Below are 22155 nucleotides of genomic sequence, written 5' to 3' on the forward strand. Positions count from 1 at the left end.
CACTGGCAATTTTGGTAAACTATTTTCATTATACAAAATTATGAACATTTAAAAACACCTCTGCATTGCAGTGAACAGTGACCTCCCCAAAAGGCAGGTCACAACAGGTTGTTAAACTGAAAAGCGTCATTGTGCTATGAGACTGAAAATGTGAAATACATAGAATATTAAATATATAAATTGTGCATTCAGAGGCGTCTTTCAATTAGTTCCACATTGGATATATGCTAATGCAACTGCCAGTTGCTTCAGCATTTGTTTCATTTTATCTCATCTTGTTTTTGCATCTAAAGGCTGGAGTTGGGCTCTGGTTTGTTTTGTCCTCGTGCTGGTGATCGGTGCATCTGGGAGATGCCATCAAATGTGCGTTAGCATGTAGGATTTGTTTCCATTCACATCCCCTACAGCTGTGGCACAACTCCAACACACTGTTCTGGTCTTGTAAACAACTCTTTCTCCTTTGCTCCGGTGTTTGATTTGCGCTTGTCATAGTGTGACTGACCTGCACGCCAATATCAGCATTTGCTACTAATGGTGGATAACTAAAAGTTTCAAGGGAACTTTATTGGGAGCATTATGTGCATCAGTCTACATACCGTGTATTCTATGCGTGGCTGCCTGAACTAAATCGTTACCCCGTACTGTGACAAATGCACAGACTGTTACAGCCCTATAGGTTACCATATAGGGATGTCCCGATCCAGCTTTTTCACTTCCGATCCAATACCGATATTACAGCCTTGAGTTTTGGCTGATACTGATCCGATCCAAGCGCGTATTATACATATTCATTTATTTTGTTGTCAGTCATGTTAGAAAAGGTTTGATCAAGCGATATTACTCTCACAAGAACAACTACATAATCGGGTTAGTTAGAATGATCCATAACAGTTGGTATGAGAAACTGACCCGTTTATTGTTAACAGGGTTAAATAAACAAACTTTAAACTTGAACATTAACATTAAATAAAAATATAGCTGGTTTTCTTTGGCCCCTTAATAAATAGAAAATAAATCAACAGAAGAAATCTTTAAAATGTCTAACATTGAAATTAAAATAGCAGCAAGACTCCACACACTTGTGCTTTGGCCCCCTAATAAATAAAAAACAGATTAACACCACAAGACATTGTTGACATTTAACAAACAATGCAGCCTTTCCTTTTCAGTTATTTTTGTAGTGTCAGTGCCAGCCTGGTGCTGCTGTTTCCTGGGACCAACAGAGGGGACAAAAAACCACACACAATATTGTACAACTGCTTAAACAAACAATAGTCCATCCATGGCTCCAATTTCACTAATTGTGCCCAAAACAGTGCCATCAGTGCTCTTTACTTAAACAGTAAGAGTGTAAACCAAATAAAAATATCACTCTCAAAAAACCAGAGCAGAAAACAAATAGTCAGTTAACTAAATTGACCGCTACTCTTCCTACCCTTCCCTCCTGTGTGTGTGTGTGTCTGCATGCTGGCCTGGTGGATTGATAGTAAGTGCTGGAGCAGATCACTGGAATGGACTGCTTGAATCGCGGAGCGCTGGGCTGGCCGGAAAACCTGGATCAGAGTCCGTGAAAAACTGAATCGGAGTTCTGGGATCAGCATTTTTCCATGCAGTCCGATCCGATGCCGATGCACGTTTTTTGCTAATATCGGCGGCCGATACCGATCTGAATATCAGATTGGGACATCCCTATTACCATCAGATTGATACAGTTCATACAGTTTAAACGACTACAAATAACTGCATCATCTCTGCATGATGTGAAATCCCACGTCAGAAGTAAAAATTGTTTGTTGTAAAAGTAGGTGTTTTTTTTTTTTTTTTTTTTCTTTGGTACATATTCTTCATTTTGCCTTTTGGTCAGGTTGTTCTGTTCTGCTAAGTTTTCTAAAAGTCCTTGCTTATTTGTTTCACCTGGTGTTCTTGGCACAAATCTCCATGGTGATCTTTATTCATAATCTCATGACGCACCGAGGTACTTGTGTTACTTTGTCATACCAACATTTGAACATCCCAATCACCTCATCGGGGCATCTGATTCACTCTGCCTCAGTAATGCCGGCTTTCCACACAAAGAAAGCAATTACTGCCAAATTGAGAGACAGAAGAAGTGTCTGTATTGTTTTTTGACTTCACAGACCTGGCCGAGGAGCCCTGCACCTGAGCTCTCTGACATTTGTCCAGTTCAGGAGCCTGCTTACTCTACGTCACATTCATCACTTTTATTACACACTGACTCATTTAATTCAGTTTTCACCTTGCTGAGCGCTGTTGTGTTTGAATCAAGGCTATGAAGCGTGCAAATGCATTGTTGATGCCTTTTATTCCTTGAATGTTGCCTACGCACACCTTAGTATTGACTACCGCTAAGAATTTTTTTCAACCCGAGCTTAGGCTGCTTTTCTGATGAAAGAAACTCTGAGCATCTGAGTAACCACGTTATATTTCAAACCAAATGTTTCTGTGCAAGCGTTCCGTGCCAAGGCCAGCCTCTTGTCTCTATTGTCCAACCCTGCTCACACAGGGTGAATGGGAGCTGTCCATTAGCCTCAGCGTCGTGGTGTTGACCACTGAGCTGCTCTCGGAGGTAATTGACTGTCCTGACAGCAGTTATTGATGAAGGGAAGGAGGAAGCACTTGTTGGCTTTCCCTCCACCTCAGTTTAGATTAGAGCCTGCAGCCTTTTAGTTGCAGGCTCTTTTCTCTAACAATCAGCCCTCTGCCTGGTGAGCTAAGTGACTCCAAAACATAAGCACAGTGGCAAAAGACACACGACAAACGGTGGTGAACTTTGTCGGTGGCTTGTGTGTTTTTCTCAGTCACTACTCAGATGAGTCAGGCATTAAAAGGAAAAAATGCTTTTCCCTTTGCAGTTGACTTTGCAACTCTTTTTGAAGGCTTGTTGTTGTAGGGTGTAGGCTGGCTGTGAGTGATGGTGTTTCACTAATGCTTTGCTTGTAGAGAGTGCTGGAGTGATTTGAATTTTCTTCAGACAGGCCCAGGTGAACACACATTGTCATTACTTCAGCAAATTGAGTATAGCTTCTTTCTCACTGGACAAAAAACCCACTAACATCTGGCTTTTTATTTGACGGAAAGGGCTTACAGTCATCATTCGCTTCTGGGACGAATGACACTGCAGTAGTCACAGTCTTTTATCGGCTCCAGCTCCTGCTTTAATCGGTAGTGATAGAAATCCAACATCGGGTGGATGCACTAATTGTAGCCCCTTTGCTAGCGCTATGCAATGACTGGTAGCCACAAAATACAATCTGTCTCTGTCCAAGCAGTGCTCAAAACTGTCAAAATTAGTCAGCACTGAGTTTGAAAGAGACTAAATAAGTTTTCTGTTTCTCAACCTGTCTTCCTGCCTGTCTGTGACGTTGAGGATGACACACCAATCGAAAAGCAGTCCATCCCCTTTATTTTATTGGTTTTCCTGTGTTAAAAAAACAGCCATACACACACATTTTAATGGAAAAAAGGGTATAATAAAACAACTAAAGCAGCCATAATCAGTGTTTTTAAAGTTGCCAATAGATCACGACTATTCCCAAATGAAATAGCTTGTTTTATTAAATAAGCAGTCCAAAAGCCAAAGAGATTCAGGGTACTGTTTTAAATAACCAAGAAAAGCATTGCATTCTCACATTTGAGAAGTTTGAAACAGGAAATACTTGGAAATGTTGCTTGGAAAAAAGACAAACTGTTATCAGAATATCAAAACACTGGGTATCGCCACTGATTTCGTGAAACGATTAGATTCCGATGGACAAAGTTTCAGTTTGATTCCTGATTTATTTAATTAGGAAACTCGATTCTGCTTGAATAAGAAAGATTCTGAAAGAACTACTGCTGTAAATTGTACAAGGAATTGAAAAGAATAATTAGAAACAGGATTAGACTTGAATATCTTAAATATAATTATGTTGTTCAGTGCAGTAACAGGAATATTAATAATTTCAGAGTCACTGTATAAACTCAGTAATATCTCACAGGAAACAAATCTAAAACATCAATACAATAAATAATTTTCCTGAGAGCACAATACTGAGCGAAGTTTAGGGCTGTACCTGACTCAGAATTATGTCAGTCAAATTATATGTAGCTGTTCACTATCAATATTTGAATATTTGTTCCTTTTTCCCCGCATAGAGAGTTTGAACAGGGTTCGGGGGGACCTTCAGGGTGACAGTGATGTACACATGATATAGTAAACAAACCAAGCTAGCCCTCTGAGCTAGTGAATGCTAATTACGCTAATGACAGATCTGAAGCGTGCAACAACACTTTTGCAGTCGTTAGATAAGAAACAAAAGCCAGAGACTGTATCATATGAAGTTGCTGCAAACTGTACATTTGCCACTTCTAAGCAGGAGGCAGAAGATAATGTTATCTCTGACATGCCTGACATGTTTATGTTTGTCTAACAGGCGTATTGATAAAGAACTGGTTTCTTACTCACGAAGGTTTAATTGCGTTGACGGTAACAAAAGTACTTGTCAACTCGAGTTATTTTCCAGTGAATTTCGCTTTACAGTCTCCACCGTGGCCTCTCTGCTCTGCTGTACGCTCTTTGTTTGTGAGTGTGTGGAGGAGCAGCTCTGACACACACACAGGAGGTAACACTGGAGCTTATAAATACTACGGTCTTTCATAATTTAGCCCGGGGGCTGTTTAATACCAGTGGGATTAACAGGGTTAAAGCTTCATGTATCAGGAAAAAGCATATATGAAAGGGTCGATCTCAGTTTTTATTAACCAATAACGGATCATTCAAATGAAGATTGATTAGGATTGGTAAATCAATTATTTAAACCTAATTGGAGCATGTAGCAGCTAAATAGCCAAATATTTCCCTCGGGAGTTTGTGTGGACCAAAACTAGAGGTATTTGTGAATTACCTGGAACCTAGTTTGGCATTTCTGTATCATCTTCTTGTTACTCATCTGCTGACATATACACTGATATCAATACATCTGCTGTAAGCTGATACATGCTAATATATCTGCCTGGCTCATTTTATTGGTCTAGCTCTATTACAGACTATTCATAACTGAACTCTGTCTGTACCCTGGGCTCTGTATTTAAAGGTAACTGTTGTGTAGGACAGCCAGGCTGAAATTGTGCCATGTTGTCTTGGCAGGCTCAGTGATGGTTAATTATTTGACAGTTGGTGTGTAAATTCTCACTGAGCTTTGGTCTTCCCCGTTGTCTTATCATGTTTTGGTCACAGGCCTACAACAACATTAAATCCACTCTGCTCATAAAGCCCTCTCTGTCAGATGTGCCGTCGTACATCAGTCGTCTGCCCCTCCGTACAGTGCCGGCTCCCTGCAGGTGTTGGAGCATGAGCAGACACAGGCAGGTCCTGAATGGAGCTGTTGCTGCTATAATAGCACCTCGGCTGAATTACATTTGCCTGTACAAACCTTTTCAGCATGGAAATCAAATTGGCTCAGCGGGACTCCTCTCTGCTTTATGATTGGTTTCCAGAGGCAGCAGTCGACAAAGATCCTGCACCAAATTGAAATATCCACTGTATGGAGAAATGACACCAATGCACACAAAATGATTGATAGCAGAAAATCAGCCCATAAGATAGGAGGAGACTTGGGTCTTTGTTGTCAAAATGATTGCACGTTGACAGACTGGATCGTCTGACATTTAGAGCTGTTGGATAACATTCAAGTCATGATTCTTTCCTCACGCGGGGATCTCCACTGTTTAGGATTAAAAGTGTTTTAATTATAAAAAGCCCATCGCGGAGGTTGACTGAGTCAAAGACAAACACAATTAAAAGTTAGAGCACATTCATGTTCCTCAGTCACACAAGACACGGCTCATCAAACTAATTTGAAGCAAAGACAGCTCTCACTAAACAGCTTAATGCCCCATTTGGTTTGCTTAAACTCAGTTAAAGGAAAAATAAATCTGAGTTCAACTGGCTGAAGGTGTTTAGAGGCAGCAGCACTACAGTGAGGAGACAGAGTAGGGTAACTGAAAGCTTTTACTCTGCAACTCTGTTGCTCTGTTCACATGATGCAATGATTGCTTTTTAAATCCTCTTCTCTGTGAGTGTTGCCTGTCTTGTCCTGCTCCATTTCTTCTCTGCATCTCCTCCTCCAGAGATGACTTCAAGGTCAAATGCCGTGACAGCGGTTTATGTTTCACATCATTAACATTACACTGTGTACATTAAAGACATTTGTGTGCACTTTTGCTTTGGTGTGCAGTATTGTGAAGCTTCTTTTCTTGGCTTTGAATACAGCAGTTGTGTGTTTTCCCCATTTTCAGACATTCATTGGGTGCTTGTTTGACATAAGGGCTGAAGTCAACCAAAGAAAATCTTATTCAATTGAAATTCTACCTGCTCTTCCACCATTCGATTGGTCAATGAGGGAAAAATATCAGCATGTCATCTCAGGATTAACTTGAGAGTGCACTCCACCTTGTAGTTCTGTGTGTCTACCAACGAGTTTTTACCCGAGGCCAATGATTTTTATTTTATTTTATTTTATTTTTCGTTCTTTGCATTCAGAGTGCCATGTACTTACACTATGCTACAAACACTAGCAGTGTGACGAGGCGCTGAACAGCTATTTCACGCTCGTTTATCATTTTTTTGTTTGTTTTTTCCTGGGGCCCAAGAGGTGAAAATGTTCACCTTTTGCGTAAAATGCTGCGGCCGTTTATCATTGTCACTTTCTTACCAGCTGTCCAATCACAGTGTAGGAGGGATGGGAAAAATACTACATGTACATGGGGTGCCTGCTCTACTAGGTGAGCTAGTGGGCACCCAAGAAATCAGTGTTGAACCTACACAGCGCGTCAAGTCCGTCCTCTTTCCAGAGTATGCTATCCCGTGCTGATGTTTCGACTTCTGCAGATATTCTGTATCCTAGCAACCAGACACCAAGCAAGCATCTAAGCTGAAAAAAATGCTTCACCTTTGAAGCTCTCTAGCGCTCCCCGCTGGGCGTTTTCAGAAGAACACCTGGCATTATCAGCTGGGGAAAAAACACTGTGGTGGACACACAACCTTATGACATTAACACCAGTGATTGTCTGACCAATGAGAATTCGGTTGGACAAGAGCATATCAACTAACCACCTGGCAGGTGTCAGCCCTAGTTCTACAGCAGTTCTTAAATGTATTTAGATTTGGAATGTGCCCAAACTTGAATTTATGAGCTGCATATAGGGAAAATTTTGAAGTATATGGATTTTTGTGTTACAAAGTAAAACTTGTATGCTGCTGGAACGTTTCCAGCAAGTGTTTCAGTGGGTGTGCACCATCATATAGCCTAGAATACTTTAGTAAAGAACAAGTCAAAGACATTTCTTTCACCTCAGTGACATGTCATAGCCTAATTTTTTTTATTAGATGCATAAAATAACCCTGATGTGTGTTTTTCTTCTCTCTCTCAGACTATCTCCGCCAAAGCTATGGACTTTCTTCAGATTTTGTTCCCCCGTGCGACTACAACAAACTGGTGCTGTCTCTCCTTTCGGGCCTACCCAACGAAGTGGACTTTGCCGTTAACGTTTGCACTCTGCTTTCCAACGAGAGCAAGCACGCCATGCAGCTGGACAAGGACCCCAAACTGGTCACGTTGCTGCTGGCTCACGCCGGCGTCTTCGACGACTGTACGTTCCCCACTCTCACTCAGACTGTGCTCCTCACTTCAGATGTTGAACAGCAGGATAGGAAAGTTATTTACAGTGGAAAAGTGGTCTCTCACTTCATCTGTTGCACTCATTAGAGCTTTAGCCAACAAAGTAACCTTGTAATTTACATAACTTTAGGCAGTTGATTCTCTACATTTGATTCGTGTGGAGTACCTGTTGAAATGGTTGGACGATTTAAGATATCTAAAGTGCATTAAAGTCACTCATGTTCCTAGTTTCATCTTCATTGTGTAGACCTATGGCAGGTTAATATTAAGTTAATACTTTTACAATTTGCTGCTTCCTTTCTCACCTCTTTGTTCTAGAATCAAAGGTCCTCTGTTCCTAGCACCTCCTAAATATAATTTGTCGAGGGATTGAAGAACAGAAGGGAATAGAGACAAATAATATTGAACTGAACTCTGATGCTCTGCTCTAACCCTCTCACCCTTTGTGCTTTTGTAGCGCTAGGCAGCTTCTCCGGGGTATTCGGGACGGACTGGAAGGAGAAAACCTCCCGGGACTTTGTCAGGGTAAAGTACAGAAAAATATTTATTATTGTGTGACCTTTTGTGTCTCCTGCAAGCTGCCCACGTCTCTTGATTTGACCTATTATATATAGGTATCAAATACTGCTTTCAGTAGGACGCCACAGAGCATCTGTTTCACTCGTCACGGTGTGAAGATTGGCTGAAAATCCAGCGGTTGCTCCTAACAGAGGAACCGCAGAGAGCACTTTTCTCTGAGACATCTTTAAAGAGAATGGAGGTCAATCCACTTTGACCTCGCTCAGTTTAAGAGGCGTGCATAAAAGTAAAGTCGTGACTCAGGAATAATGCAGTGTAGTTTTTAGTGTATCCTCAGTCATGAGTGCATTATCATGGTTGCGGTCAGAGGTTACAGACAGCCAATAGAGGACCAGTGTCTTCAATACAAAAGGCTTTCATCTGTGTTCTGCTACTGAGGTTGCAAGTGGTTTTAGTGCCAGATTAAAGGGAAACAAAGTCTGCTTGGGGAGTTCTTCTTTGTGTATGGAAAAAGAGTTGTATGAAACGTGTTGTATCTCCAAAGGGAGCTATATGAAGTCTGATAAATGTCCTCAAGTGACAGGTTCAATTTGGAGCTGACGTCTACAAGTTTTCGAGTGACAGAAATCTGAAGGTGTGAAGTTAGAAACAAATGAGCTCACCAAACCTCTCAGTAGCCCACATCTCTCCTCTGTTTGAGGCCAGAGGTTCGAGACTACATTAGCTGCTGTATAACTATAACACACCTGAATCTCTGACCAGACCATCAGCAGTTCTCTTTCTCAAGTGGGATTTTACAGCAGTTTGCCTCCTTTAAGTTGCATTACCGCCTCCTTCTGGCTTCCGTAGTCCACTGTTACCCTATTCTATTCCAGTCTTGCTTTCAAAAACTTAAATATCCATTTCCTCCCCTCCACCCTTTCCTCACACTCAAGCACTTCTTTAATCCCGACCTCCACTCGTCCTAGCCCCTGTAGCCTTGTAATCATAGTCCTTCTTCCCTCTTCATACTTCCTGCATGAAATCGGGACATGCTCAACTGTCTCCTTTTCTTGACTCCCAGCTGGATGTTTCACTATGACAAAAAGTGTGCTCTTCAAGTTGGTACGACCAATTGTCAATCTGCTCGTAACAGCTCACTCCCAGCATTAGGTAGCTAAGTTAAAGGGACAGTTTGCTCTAAAATAAAAAAACAAAAATTCCCTCTTGCCTATAATACGACCAAAGAAAATACTGTTACTGGATGAATCCTGGAAAGAGACATTGCTGTTGAGTCTTTGATGCATATTTTTTGGCTCTTTGAGCACCACAAACTGAGTGCTATCTAGTTCCATAATATTGGAGAGAAGGCAGACATCTCTACAGCCGATATCTCCAACACTCAGCAACTCGCACCAAAACAATCTAGACTGATAAACAGCACCACAAGTAAGAGGAAAAATATGTCTTTTTGATTTGGGGGTGAACTGTCCCTTTAACATACGTTGCTAGAGGATTGACTATACAGCTAACAACAAACTTATAATGTGTATGGTGACAACAGGATAACACTCACCATGACGAGTCCTGCCCCATCTAACGTATGACTGGTTGCCTGAAAAAGAAGTGGCAGTGACGACACAAGAGCCTTTCTGAAAAAGTTCCAACAAGAAGCGCTCCGAGTAGCTGCACCAAAAAGTCAGAGTGCTGGGTGCACTGCCTTTTCTCTAGGCGGCCGCAAACACTGGCCCTCCCTGCTTTATTTTGAACTTCATGTACATATTCTGTCTTGATCACCTCCTTCGCTTATTTGTCTACTGTCTCATTTCCTGGGATTCCTGTGCTGTACATGAACGCTGTCTCTTTCCCCTGACTGCCTAACCTTGTATTAGTAAACAGTAGTAGCCGTACTAGGTCTTGATGGTTTCTGGCTGATCCTGTTTAAATGCTTGACAGCACTGCCACTGAGTCACTACACATGAGTATTTTACTTGATATCACATCCTCCACCCACTCTAATGCTGACAGAACTGCAAATAACTCAACAGCACACACACACACACACACACACACATAATCTGTCATTCTCTGACAGATCCCAGTGTGGTGACTGGGAATCACACACCACTGCCCCTGTTGCCTCTGTTTGTGGATCCTGTGACCCATCTGTAAATAAATGTATTGAATCTCTGTAATTCTTGTCCCTATAACTCTAACATTCCTGTACTAGATCTGCTGCTCCAAGACCCTCTTACATTGATGACTGTCATAGCCTCCCCTGTTAGCAGTTGAGTTGTAGTCTGGGTAGTGTAGGCGCCAGGTTTTGACAAGGGAAGAAAATGCATGGAATAGAGAAGACAATAACCTCTGGCTCTGCTGAATCAATTTTGATTATTAATTTATCTACAAGTGAATTATGTGTTCAGACACACTGCTAACAGCTGCTGTTCTCCTGCAGTTCTGGAAGGAGGTGGTGGAGGACGTTGAAGTCAGGGAGCTGATCTGGGACAAGAACAGCCCAGCACAAGGTAAACATGCTTGGTGCTTAAAGCCACAGAAAGCAATAAAAGGGTACACCCCTGTATGCTCCCACTGTTATTTATTGACACTCAAAGTGCCATGACATGAACAAGTGTGCTTTGCTTTGTTTACTGTGACTTCCTTTTCATTTTTACTCATGTAATACCAGTGAGAGAGAAGTGGCACGCATTTTGTTTAGCAGTTTTTAACCCATTTTTGTTCTTTGTATTTGAAGATCAACCTTAGTATTTAACATTCCCTTTATGAAAGATTTTTAATAAGTAAAAGCAAAGATCACATGGAATAAAAAAAGTGAATAAATAAGAGATGCACCTGCACCTGCAACACACATGACAAACAAAACCAATAAATAATAATTCCCGCTCTGTCATCTTTGCAGATGGTACGTCGTGTGAGGAGCGCTGGCACAGCCTCTTCCACCCACCGCGGAACCCGGGTATCAGTGACAAGGAGGCCCAGCGGGTGCTGCAGATTGCCGTTATCCTGCGAAACCTCTCCTTCGAGGAGGCCAACGTCAAGCTGCTGGCGGCCAACCGAACGTGCCTGCGCTTCCTTTTGCTCTGTGCCCACTGTAACCTCATCTCACTCCGACAGCTTGGACTTGACACGTTAGGCAACGTGGCTGCCGAGGTGGGTTGGGTGTTACAGTTTTGGGGCTCTCAGGCACCTTTTTTAAAAACTGATGATATGGATTTAGGTTAGTCCAGTAATGCAGGAAAAAAAGAGTGTGATGAGGAAGATTTGTTTCCAAATTTAGGTTACTGTGACACAGTAAACTGTCATCATTTCCGTTCTGAAACAGTCTGAATTGGAGCTCAAAAAGGGCCGGTTCAGTTGATATATGATACCAGTTTAATTTGAAGGAAAAAGAAAACCTTGTAAACGTTATTACACTTTTTGTGTCAGTGGTCTGAACAGATTTAATTGACGTTTGCTAGACCCCTCCCCTGCACAGCCATTGTCCAATCATAGCATAGTAACAGTAAGTACACAAGGCAGTTCTGCCAAACTGTGGATTTGAAGTGGTGTGCATTAGGCTGTAGCAAAAGCAGTGCTTGGTATTTGAAGAGTTTGGAGGATCCCTTTTTTCCCAGCCTTTTGAAAGCCAAAAACAAAAGAGCAAAAGTATAGAGAGTGGATTTAACTGTGTATGTATCTGCTCTTAGCCTCAGCTTGTGCAGATCCGATGTTTTGACAGTGTTCTGATTTGCAGAGCGTACAAAATGATTAGCTTACAAGCTTGCGTCATCTCTTCCAAAATCAGCTGAATTGGTATTTTAATGATCTGTTTCTGCTCAAAAACAAGCATGTCTGCTTGGAATGGGCATTTTAGATAAGAGTACTTGAGTGCTTGACAAAAAAAAATGTTAACGGAATGTAAATTGGCCAACGAAGTTTTAAAAAAGTGCAATTTTACGTTAATTTATTGAACCTATTTATTGAGCCTATTAAACCATAACTTCAAAGTTAACATGAAAAAAATTAGCAAACTTTTTGTTGCTGCTGTTACTTTGGTTAGATGCAGCACTTTAGGACAGAGTCAAGAGAGGCTTGCTTCCCGGTCAGTTCACCGTCAGCCCAGTTAGCACAAGCCAACAGTGGAAGCAGCGGCTACCATCCAGCACTGGGCTGTTTAACGGCTCCAACAACTGACACTGAAACGGCTCAAATCTGTTACGTAGCATTTGTAGTGTGATGCTAACAGTTAGTCCTGTCACTGTGTGCGGGCAGCCTCTCGCTGACTGTTCCCCAGTGCAGCTCCCGCAGCAGTAGCCTCTTGATAAACAGAGTGCGACAGCGGGCCAAGGAGGCGCTGAGTGAAGTAATACACCACACGCAGCTCTACCATAAAATAAGAGTTTACCCATTTTAAACAGTAAAAAAAAAAAAAGACACATGGACATGTGGAAGGTTAAGCAGTGGTTTGTCCATATGATGAAGTAAAGGCTAGTTCACATTACACAGTTTTCACCCTGATTTTGCGTCGCGGAGACGATCGTAATCTTTTGAGTGTTCAAATAACTTATTGGACGGATATATATAGAGAAAGGTGACGTTTAGAGAGCAAGCCCAAATAAGCAACTCCACTGTAGAAACAAGTTGCAGCTAATAAGCGGACCTGGCAAGTGGCAACCCTGCGGCTCACATTTCTTCCGTCCTCCTGTGTGCTGACGTGGGATGTATCCCGCCTCTCATTGGCTGATGCTCTTTGTCAGTCGTGTCAGACCTCTCCGGTTTTCTAGCATGCTAGATATCCAGTCCCAGTTGCAGATGAGGGGGCGACTTGCTCGTAGGCTTGTTCACACATGAGGACTCGTTGTGGCAGACTATCTGCCGACTCACCTCCGACCCAAGGTGGCTCTCAAGATCCTCTACAACGTCAAAATCGTGGTGAAAATCGTGTAATGTAAACTAGGCATAACACTGACGTTAAATCAAGCACTGAAGCTCTCATGCTCATCCCTAATGGCTGCTAGGTTCATCGAGGACACCCAAGTGGTATGGTTATTAACTCAGTTGGCTGTGGCTATAGTTACAGTTTTCTATGAAATGAGGTCTATGTCTGCCAGATGGCACGTTGTGTCACTTCTGAGCAGTCTGTTTTTCGGAATAATTTTTACTTATTTATTTGACCACGGTGAATTACCATATATTTAGCTCTTGGAGACCTACATTGAAGACAGACCCTCAAATTGCAGCAAAGAATAAAACTGTTAAATATAAAAATGGATATCATTAAGACTGTTGGTGAAGTAGTGACAGACCATGGAGTCACAGTGAATATATTAAATGGGCCCGCTTCAATTTCCATATCACATTTATTGGTATGTGTTGCATGTAGATGAGCCCACATCTATTTTTAGAGACTGTATGCATAGGGTCCCTGATACAATCGGTTAAGCCTTTGATGCTATTAATTGGATGGTTGGGTTTAGGGGCAGTTAACACTTCCTACAGATATGATACTGCAAAGCCTTTTATTATCTGTTAATGTAAATAATACGAATGCTACCAGAGCATCTCTCAAGGTTGTTTATATGTCGTAACCAAGAAGGCATATCATGAGTGTCATGATGCAATTACTATTTGGATTTTGACCAACTTGCTGCTTTTAAATATAGTCATGCTTTTGTTAAGTTCAGTGTAGTAAGTATCAGGTCAACTCCCATTGTCGTAGGGTTTAAATCTGAGAAGGATGTTCTAATATTGAGAATAAATGCTGGTTTGTGGAATGGATGTTTGAATAAATCTTGTCTGGCTTCTTGTAGCTCCAGCTGGATCCCGTTGACTTTCGGACAACTCATCTGATCTTTCACACCATCACCAAATGTTTGATGTCCAGGGACAGGTTTCTCAAAATGAGAGGTGAGTTTTCAGCCTGCTCATTATGGTGACCTTTTAGTGTGAAAAAGCTGTATGAAGCATTTTAAATGTGTCTTTCTGTGTGTGCGTCCTTTAGCCATGGAAATCCTGGGCAACCTCAGCAAAGCGGAGGACAACGGAGTGCTAATCTGTGAGTACGTGGACCAGGACTCGTACAGGGAGGTAATAATGCTCCTCACCCTGCCTGACCTCATGCTCCTCATGGCCTCTTTGGAGGTGCTGTACCTGCTGGCCCAGCTCGGAGAGATTCCCTGCAGCAAGATCGCCTCCGTCGACCGTAGCATAGGTATGAATCCTCTACTGTCATTCACAAATAAAAACTGGATTTACGTTGTTAAAAAATTGTAAATGTTTGGAATATACTCACGGATTGTCAGTCTGTTCACACAAATAATATCAAGATACATCTATCTCCATAGAAACATTTCTTTGATCTGCTATACTGCTGAAATGTGACTGTTTTGACCCTTGTTTTTCGTCTTTCTCCTTCTCCCCGCTCAGACTTGTTAGTGCGGTTAGTATCGGTTGACCTCCACACGTTTGGACCTGACGCCCTAGCAGCTGTGCGATTGATTGAGCATCAGGCCAGTGCTGACCAGGCAGCCGAGGTTCGACCACAGCTGGTAGAGCAGGTACCTGCAGCCGTGCAGGGAGCAGCGGCGCCTGGTGAGTGTCTGTTCGTCGCATGTGATCTCTCAAACCACTGAAGGGAGTTAGTTGATTAGAAACTTTTGACAGTTTTTTCTGTTTTAACAAGAGTTTATACACTTGACCTCCTGCTAGGTGGGGAATTAGTAGGAGAGTAAAAATGACCTTGTTTTTGTTGAGTGTTGCTACAATACTACAGAGCAGCTTCTCTATGATTAACCCTAAAAGAACTCAAGTTAAAGTTTGTTGTAACGTTCAAAAAAAATCACTGCTAGTGAACAGCTAATTCACTTACAGTTGCTAAGTCACCTGTTGCTGAGCCATTGGAGCACTGCACTACAAGTTGTTTACCAGCCTATTTTGTTTTGTACCCAGTCCTGGCTTAAATACCTCCTGATCATTCATATGATATTCCTTTGGCACTTGGAATAAGTTGCTTGGAATTTTTATGGTGAAAAACAGCAGTACAAAGGCATTTGCAGTTTTCTGATCTCTTAATTCTTTTGGGCTAATTAATAAGGAGGGCTTGACTCGAGCAGTTTTCCATATTTGAACCTTTTCCCGCCTATGATGAAACGCTTTGCAACTGTTAAATATTCCATGTTTGATGGACAAAATATAGATGATTAAAGTTAATAAACGTTAAAGCACTAAACACATAATGACATTTCTAGGGGCTAAGACTATCAAGAATATTAACACCTATTTATTTTAAATCTCTGTATATTTAATGGTTTACCAGCTTATATCATGGTGGGCAGAGACACAGAAATCACATGCAGATGTAAAAGCAGCTTTCCGAGCTTCTCGCAGTATCATGAGTGTGTGGATTAACAGGTGACCCTTGGTGGGAACTAAACCTACCTAAGCTTTGAAGTGTCATCCCTGTGCTGACGGTGTGCTCCACAGGGCTGCAAAGTTATTTTTAAATTTTGCTGTCATCTAGTGGACAGCCTGGGGAGTACTACACACTGGAAGTTCTTGAAATGAGTGGACAATGATAAATAAATTATACAGAAGGAGTTATGTTTATAAACCTTAAATGTGTTTTTTTTTTGTTTTGTTTTGTTTTTTTGTGTCTTTTCAGTAACGAGGGTCGCAGTTCAACCCACTCAGCCACCTCCTGGTATTGTTGAACTAGACGGGGAAAAATTTACACTGCAGTGGTAAGATCAATTTATCTGTGAATGTCAATTCTGATCATTTAACTGAAGAATACAAATAAATAATATTTTATGAGAAAACAAATGTAGGATTCTCCTTGTTCATATGCCTCCTTGTGTCTGTTGCTTGCATAGTAACCACTCTGTGGTTTGTTTCTCCATCAGGCTAAATGCACACTTTGAGACGAACGCCGAGGGCTCTGTGTCTCGATCAGAAATGTACTCTGAGTACCTGGCCACGTGCAGTAAAATGGGACGAAGCAACATCTTGAACTCTGCCGGCTTCCTCAAATGTCTGCGGTTAGTCCTCCCCCATCTGATGTATTTCTGTTCCACCAGCACATAGCATTTATGTCTTCACCCTAAGATTGTTTTGCTACACAGCAGTTGCTGCCTTTCATCTTGTTGAGCAGCTCTACCAAAGCATATCTGCCCCTTTGTGACGAAACCTTTATCTTCTCCTACCACCACAGGACTGTGTTTCCCAACCACACAATGCGGCGGCAAGAGGAGACCAAGGCAGGCAGTCAGGTTCAGATTCTCCTGGTAGGGCTACGGCGGCGGTCGATCCCCTTGCCCATCCAACTGTACTACCAGCAGCCTCAGCAGCAGAATCCGGCGGCAGCTCCAACACCTCCAGCAGCCCGACACGAAGCTCCTGGAGACCCTCAGGCCCCACCTCCAGGTAGAACAAGTGGAATTAATCATGTTTACTTCTTTGATTCATTTTTCTTTGAGTGTTAATGGGAAAGTTTGCCAAGTAAGAGATTCTTTGTAAGTATGAAGGATCTAAACAGTTCTGTGTTTGTGCTTTTGTGTTTTACCAGGCATACCTCTCGGGCCTCCCAGTCTTGCACCCCAGTTTGTTCGGGTCCCAGGCCCCAGCCTCAGCACCACTGGTGCCGCCCCCTCCATGGCCTTGACAGCACAGGAACCTCCCCATGCAAGCCACCCGACTGTTCCCCGTCACCCGGCAACCCCGCAGGTGTCTCCACAGTTACCACCAAATCCTCTGGCAGCAGCGCAGCAGCAGCAGCAGCAGCAGCAGCAGCAGCAGCAGCAACAGGTCCGACCTGGTCCTGTGGTCCAGATTCCCACGTCGGCACCGGCCACCCTGAACCACAGCCCCCAGAACCCTGCCCTTCCACCTCCACCTGCAGCTCAGCAACACTCCCCTATGCTCCCCACGGGGACGCCTGTTACGCTATTTCAGCAGGTACCACAGGGCCACATCCTCACCGCCAGGGTACAAGGTGTGTGTCCTCCCATCCCCCAGCACCCGGCCCTGCCTCAAACCCCTCCCCTGACTGGAGCTCAGGGTGGAGCTCCCCAGGTGGAGCCTCAGTGTGTTGCTGCGGCAACGACACCCTCTTCTTCCATCCAGGTGGGGGGTGGTCAGGCGTTGAGTATCGCTGGTGTGTCCAATTCCCAAGGGTCTCGCGTCACATTTCAGAATATCGCCCCCAAACCAGCGCCAAACCAGTCAGGTGGACCAGCAGCCACGATAGCCACTCCCAACCAGCAGCCTCCGCCTCAACAGCAGGCGCAGAGTGTAGTAATAGTCAGTCCCAACCCCCAGCAGAACCCAACCTACACCCCTGCCATACACCAGATCGTTCTTGCCAACCCCTCCGCCATTCCCGGTGCCCAGACTATTCAGATAGCAGGGCAGCCTGGCGCTGCTTCCAGCCCCTGCCCGCCTCCCACTTCCCACTCGAACACCCAGGTCCAGCCCAATCAAACTGTCAGCCACACACTGTCCATGAAACGGCATCAACCGCAGCATCAACAACAGCCACAGCTCCAAATAATTTCCCAAAATCCTCCCTCTCAGCCTACCTCCACTGAGTCCAGCTTGATCAAACAGCTACTGCTTCCAAAGCGAGGGCCTTCTACTCCGGGAGGAAAGCTCATCCTACCTGCTCCACAGGTGCCCCCTCCCAACAGCACGATAGCACCCAGTCCACAGGTCATCTACCAGACAAGCTACAGCACCCAGAATCCCCCTCCTCAGCCTCAGCAGCTCAATGTCCAGCTGGTTCCTGGTCAGCTCCCTGCTGCAGGAGCCCCAGCCCTCCAGGCGGTCCAGCTCGTACCAGGCCAGCTCATTTCCACGAGTAGCGCAGGGGCAGCTACCATCATCCAGGGCCCCACGGCAGCTGGACAAGTCACATTCACCGTGGTCCCCAACACTGGCTTCACCACCTCCGCTGCTGCTGTTGCTGCTGTCAGCCAGGGTGCTGTGGCTCCGGGAGTTCCCCCTCCTCCATTCTCTACTACAACAGTGCCCCACCACGCCCCGGCAGCTCCACCCCCACCACCACCACCACCACCGCCGCCACCACTGCCAGCTCCCCTCAGAGGAGACAAGATCATTTGTCAAAAGGAGGAGGAGGCCAAGGACGCCACGGGGCTGCACATACACGAGAGAAAGATAGAGGTGATGGAGAACTCGTCTTTGGCAGAAGGAGACTCTAACGGCAAAACCAGTAACGGCGATGTTGCGGCAGGTGCCAAGCTGCTAAATGGTCGGAAGTGCATGGAGTCTAATCTACCTCCATACCACTCAGGGAACAGCCAGGGGGCACTCAATGGCCCGGCTACGGAGAGTCACCCTGCTAATGGGAAGCAGGCCCTCTCTCCCAGCCTGAACATCCCCCTGGAGGGCAACCCCGACCCCAAAAAGACTCTAGTCAACGGGGTGTGTGACTTTGATCGTTGTGACAGTGGTGGCAACTTAAACAAAAACATTCCAAATCACATTGCTTCCAAACAGTACCTGGGGAATGGGGAGGTGGGCCCCTCTGAGAAGAGTCATGGGTCAGACCCTCCTCTTCCTAGTCCTCCTCCCCCCCAGCAGGACACTGCCAAAGCCCAGCAGGCCGAGCGCCTGGCTAACGGACCCCAGGCAGTAGGCAACAGGCCTCCCTCGGAATTAACTAATGGACCTTTGGGGCCCAGCCACGCTGTGCCTGTATTAAGACAGCAACTGCTCCCCAATTCCACCTTCCCCTCCACTGTTACCTCCCAGAGTCTCGCTGCCCCTCCTGCAAACGGAGTGGCCTCTGAGGCTCGAGGTCTCAAGAGACCAGCTGAGAACGAGGAGCGCAGCACAGCGGCAGCACCCTCGGGGATCCCCAATAAAGTGGGAGTGCGGATCATCACCATCAGTGACCCCAACAACGCCGGCAGCAGTGCCACCATGGTGGCAGTGCCAGCAGGAACAGACCCAAGCACAGTAGCCAAAGTAGCAATAGAGAACGCCACTCAGCAGAGGAACTGCTCGCCCACACTGGCAGCTGGCTCAACGGTGAGTCACTGTAGGGCTAGTCTCACAGTTAGCCACAGTTATCAGTGTCTTCTAGTAGTGTAATGTCAGGTCTGTCACAAAATGTGTCTAGCACGTTTGTCACAGACACACTGGTGAGTAATTGAAATACCAAGTCATGTATGTTGTTTGTGGCTATTGCATTACCACTGCGTCCAATTTACCACTTAGTTTTTTTTTGGTTTAGGGTATCCTGTGGTGTTTTCATCATAAACAAACCGATTTATTTACATTCACCAGAACACAGTATATGTTCCTTTCACTGTCTGGTGGACCGGTTGAGGGCATCTATTACTAAAACATGTGCTAAGCCTTTTACTAACCTGCATTCCAGTATAGCCAAAACTTTCTTTCTTCTTTCTATCCTTTATTCATATTTATTTTCCTGCATACTTCAAAATGCCTTTTGTGGAGGTAAAACTTTGCAAAATGTAGCATTTATTTGATACATTTATCTGAAGCAGTAGTTGTGTTCTTGTTCTGCGGTCTTAGGTGAGATACAGCTATCATTTGACTTGCAGTTCACACATAACACGATACAGGATACTACGCCCTCAGATTTTTTCACTAAGAAAGAGCACATCTCTTTGCTCTCTCCACTCAGTGCCTCTCTCTGTCTTAATGAGTTGCTAAGGTCTTTGACTGTGGAGCAGAATGAAGCCAAACCTGTTGAGGGGCTGTCAAAAATACAGCAACAAAAGCCACAACGGGCTATTGGCATTTAAGCACTTCGCAAAGATTACAGAAAGACATTTAACTTTTTTGTTTGCGTGCCAATCCTGAATGTTATGACGCAGTGTGTATGAATCATCAGACTGAAAACCAATGTGTCAAATGATAAAAATTTTGCGAGGTTGGTGGTGTTACACTGGAGATGGGTTGCCTTTTTCCTCAACTGAAAATCCTGGAGAAAGTTATGTGTGTGAATCAGCAGGAGGCAATTACTCCTTCTGCAAAGTTAGTTTTACAATCATTCATCTGCGATAAAGCCTGACTCTAAGAGCTAAAACAGACTAGTAAAAATCATTTTTCTAAAATCATCCTCAACAACAAATATGCACCCATTGCATATCACTTCAGAGTTAATGTTTGGAGGTTAAGAAGGTGAGGCCAGTTAAGACCATGTGGCATTCACTGATACCCACCTCCTATAGCAAAGCAGCTGAGAGAACAACTTCTGCCAAGAGACAGGCCTGGGTTACATCTCAGCCAACAAGTTGTTTTGGGAAAATTACAACTGCAGCTGGTGAATATGTAAAACTGCTCGTGATTCTTTTTTATTTTTTTTTTTAACTTAATTTTATTTAGTTTACATCAATATTACAATATTACAATTTCTACATTTCCATACACACACTTTACTTTTCTTTTTTCAGCTTGAAATAACATTTTTCAGAGGTGTGGACTTGAGTCTTGACTTGAAAATTCTAGATGCCCTCACACAAGCCTGAATCAGCTCTCTTTTTCTTTTCAATTTTTAAACAAATACAAATTTCAGAAGGCATTTATGATTTTTGTAAATTTAATTTATCATTACTTTAAAAAAAATGGAATTCATTTATTGAAGAGGGACTTGTTTAGGTCTCGAAACTTAAAGTTTAGTACTTAGGACTTGCTTGTCTTGACTTGAGGCCTTCTTGTGACTTGCACGACAATGACTTGGTCTAACCTCTAGCATTTGTACATATTATATTCAAGTATTAAAGAAACAGCAAACAAGGGGATTAAATTTCCACTCCAAGTTATATATAATCAAACCCAATAATGTTTAATCATTGTCCACTCCAAGGTGGTCTGATAAAGGTTGGTATGTGATGTGTGTTTAAAGAGAATTAGGGATTCTGAGTCCTTCTATTTTTTATAAGCAAAGGTCTTGACTCTAAATACCACGTAAACCCAGTCAGAAGTCGATCTGTCAGTAATGATGAATATCTTTAATATCTTAATATGGAATGAGGGTTATCACTTGATGGTGTCTCCATTTATTTTATATTCATATTTTTTCCCACAGCCTACAGTTACCCCGTCCCCTCCACCTGTATCCCAGCCTGCACCTGGGGGTAACCACAGCCCTCGCCTCCCAGCACAGCAAACCCCCGCAGCACCACCAGAGCAGAGCAGGAAAGCAGGGCAGAACTTCAAGTGTCTGTGGCAGTCCTGTAAACGGTACGTGTCAGAGACAGACGTTCATAGTCACCTTTAGCTGAGCCATCGTTGAGCCTCTGCTGATTTGCTCTTGTTTCTCCTCTAGGTGGTTTGAAACGCCGTCTCAGGTGTTTTACCACGCAGCGACGCAACATGGAGGAAAAGGTGTATATGGAGGCCACTGTCAGTGGGAGGGATGTGAACCTTTTCCCCGGCAGAGACTGTCCTTCATCACACATCTACAGGTAAGACTCCCTCCACCTTCTCTGTGGCTGGTAGTGAAAAGACTGGTCGTACAGGGACTCTCCATTTTTGCTCAGTGTTTTTGTGCCATTATCACCTCAACATAAAATTGTAACAATGAAATAACTGTACAAGATTTGTCTAATAGTTCAATCTTTTCTTTTGCAGGATAAGCACTGTTCTCGAGAGGCTTTGCTAGCTGGACTCAAACTAGAGGAGCAGCAGGCGCAAAGTCCCAATCAGACTTCTTCCCAGTACATACACCTTTCTTTATTAATCTTTGTACATGATTACACTGTATTCCTCTTTGTGCTTTACTCACTTTCTTTAGCATTGACTGGTTGATTTAATTTGGATCCAGTGTGTGTATATTTAAACTGCATGTAATTTAAATGGTAGATACACTGGAATTTCCCTTGTTGGGAACCTAATCAAAAATATAGCATTACAGTTTCTCTGGAAAAACAGAGTACTTATGGTGCTATTTGATGCATGACAATAATGTATTGCGTGTATGCTTGATGTT

At 43.6% G+C, this 22155-nt stretch overlaps 1 protein-coding gene across 1 annotated transcript in view; it reads left to right on the top strand.

The window, feature by feature from the left end:
• Positions 1-22155, top strand: part of arid2 (AT rich interactive domain 2 (ARID, RFX-like)) — a 43300-nt gene that overhangs the window by 18240 nt on the left and 2905 nt on the right. Inside the window, exons 5-18 of the mRNA XM_049567156.1 lie at positions 7432-7650; positions 8137-8204; positions 10636-10705; positions 11098-11348; positions 13988-14084; positions 14179-14388; positions 14604-14768; positions 15838-15916; positions 16079-16213; positions 16387-16598; positions 16741-19223; positions 21253-21407; positions 21493-21631; positions 21798-21883. Of these exons, the coding sequence (XP_049423113.1) occupies positions 7432-7650; positions 8137-8204; positions 10636-10705; positions 11098-11348; positions 13988-14084; positions 14179-14388; positions 14604-14768; positions 15838-15916; positions 16079-16213; positions 16387-16598; positions 16741-19223; positions 21253-21407; positions 21493-21631; positions 21798-21883 (4369 nt within the window). The remainder of the gene's footprint in view (positions 1-7431; positions 7651-8136; positions 8205-10635; positions 10706-11097; positions 11349-13987; positions 14085-14178; positions 14389-14603; positions 14769-15837; positions 15917-16078; positions 16214-16386; positions 16599-16740; positions 19224-21252; positions 21408-21492; positions 21632-21797; positions 21884-22155) is intronic.

Source organism: Epinephelus fuscoguttatus, linkage group LG22, assembly GCF_011397635.1.
Source record: "Epinephelus fuscoguttatus linkage group LG22, E.fuscoguttatus.final_Chr_v1".
Lineage (NCBI taxonomy): Eukaryota > Metazoa > Chordata > Actinopteri > Perciformes > Serranidae > Epinephelus > Epinephelus fuscoguttatus.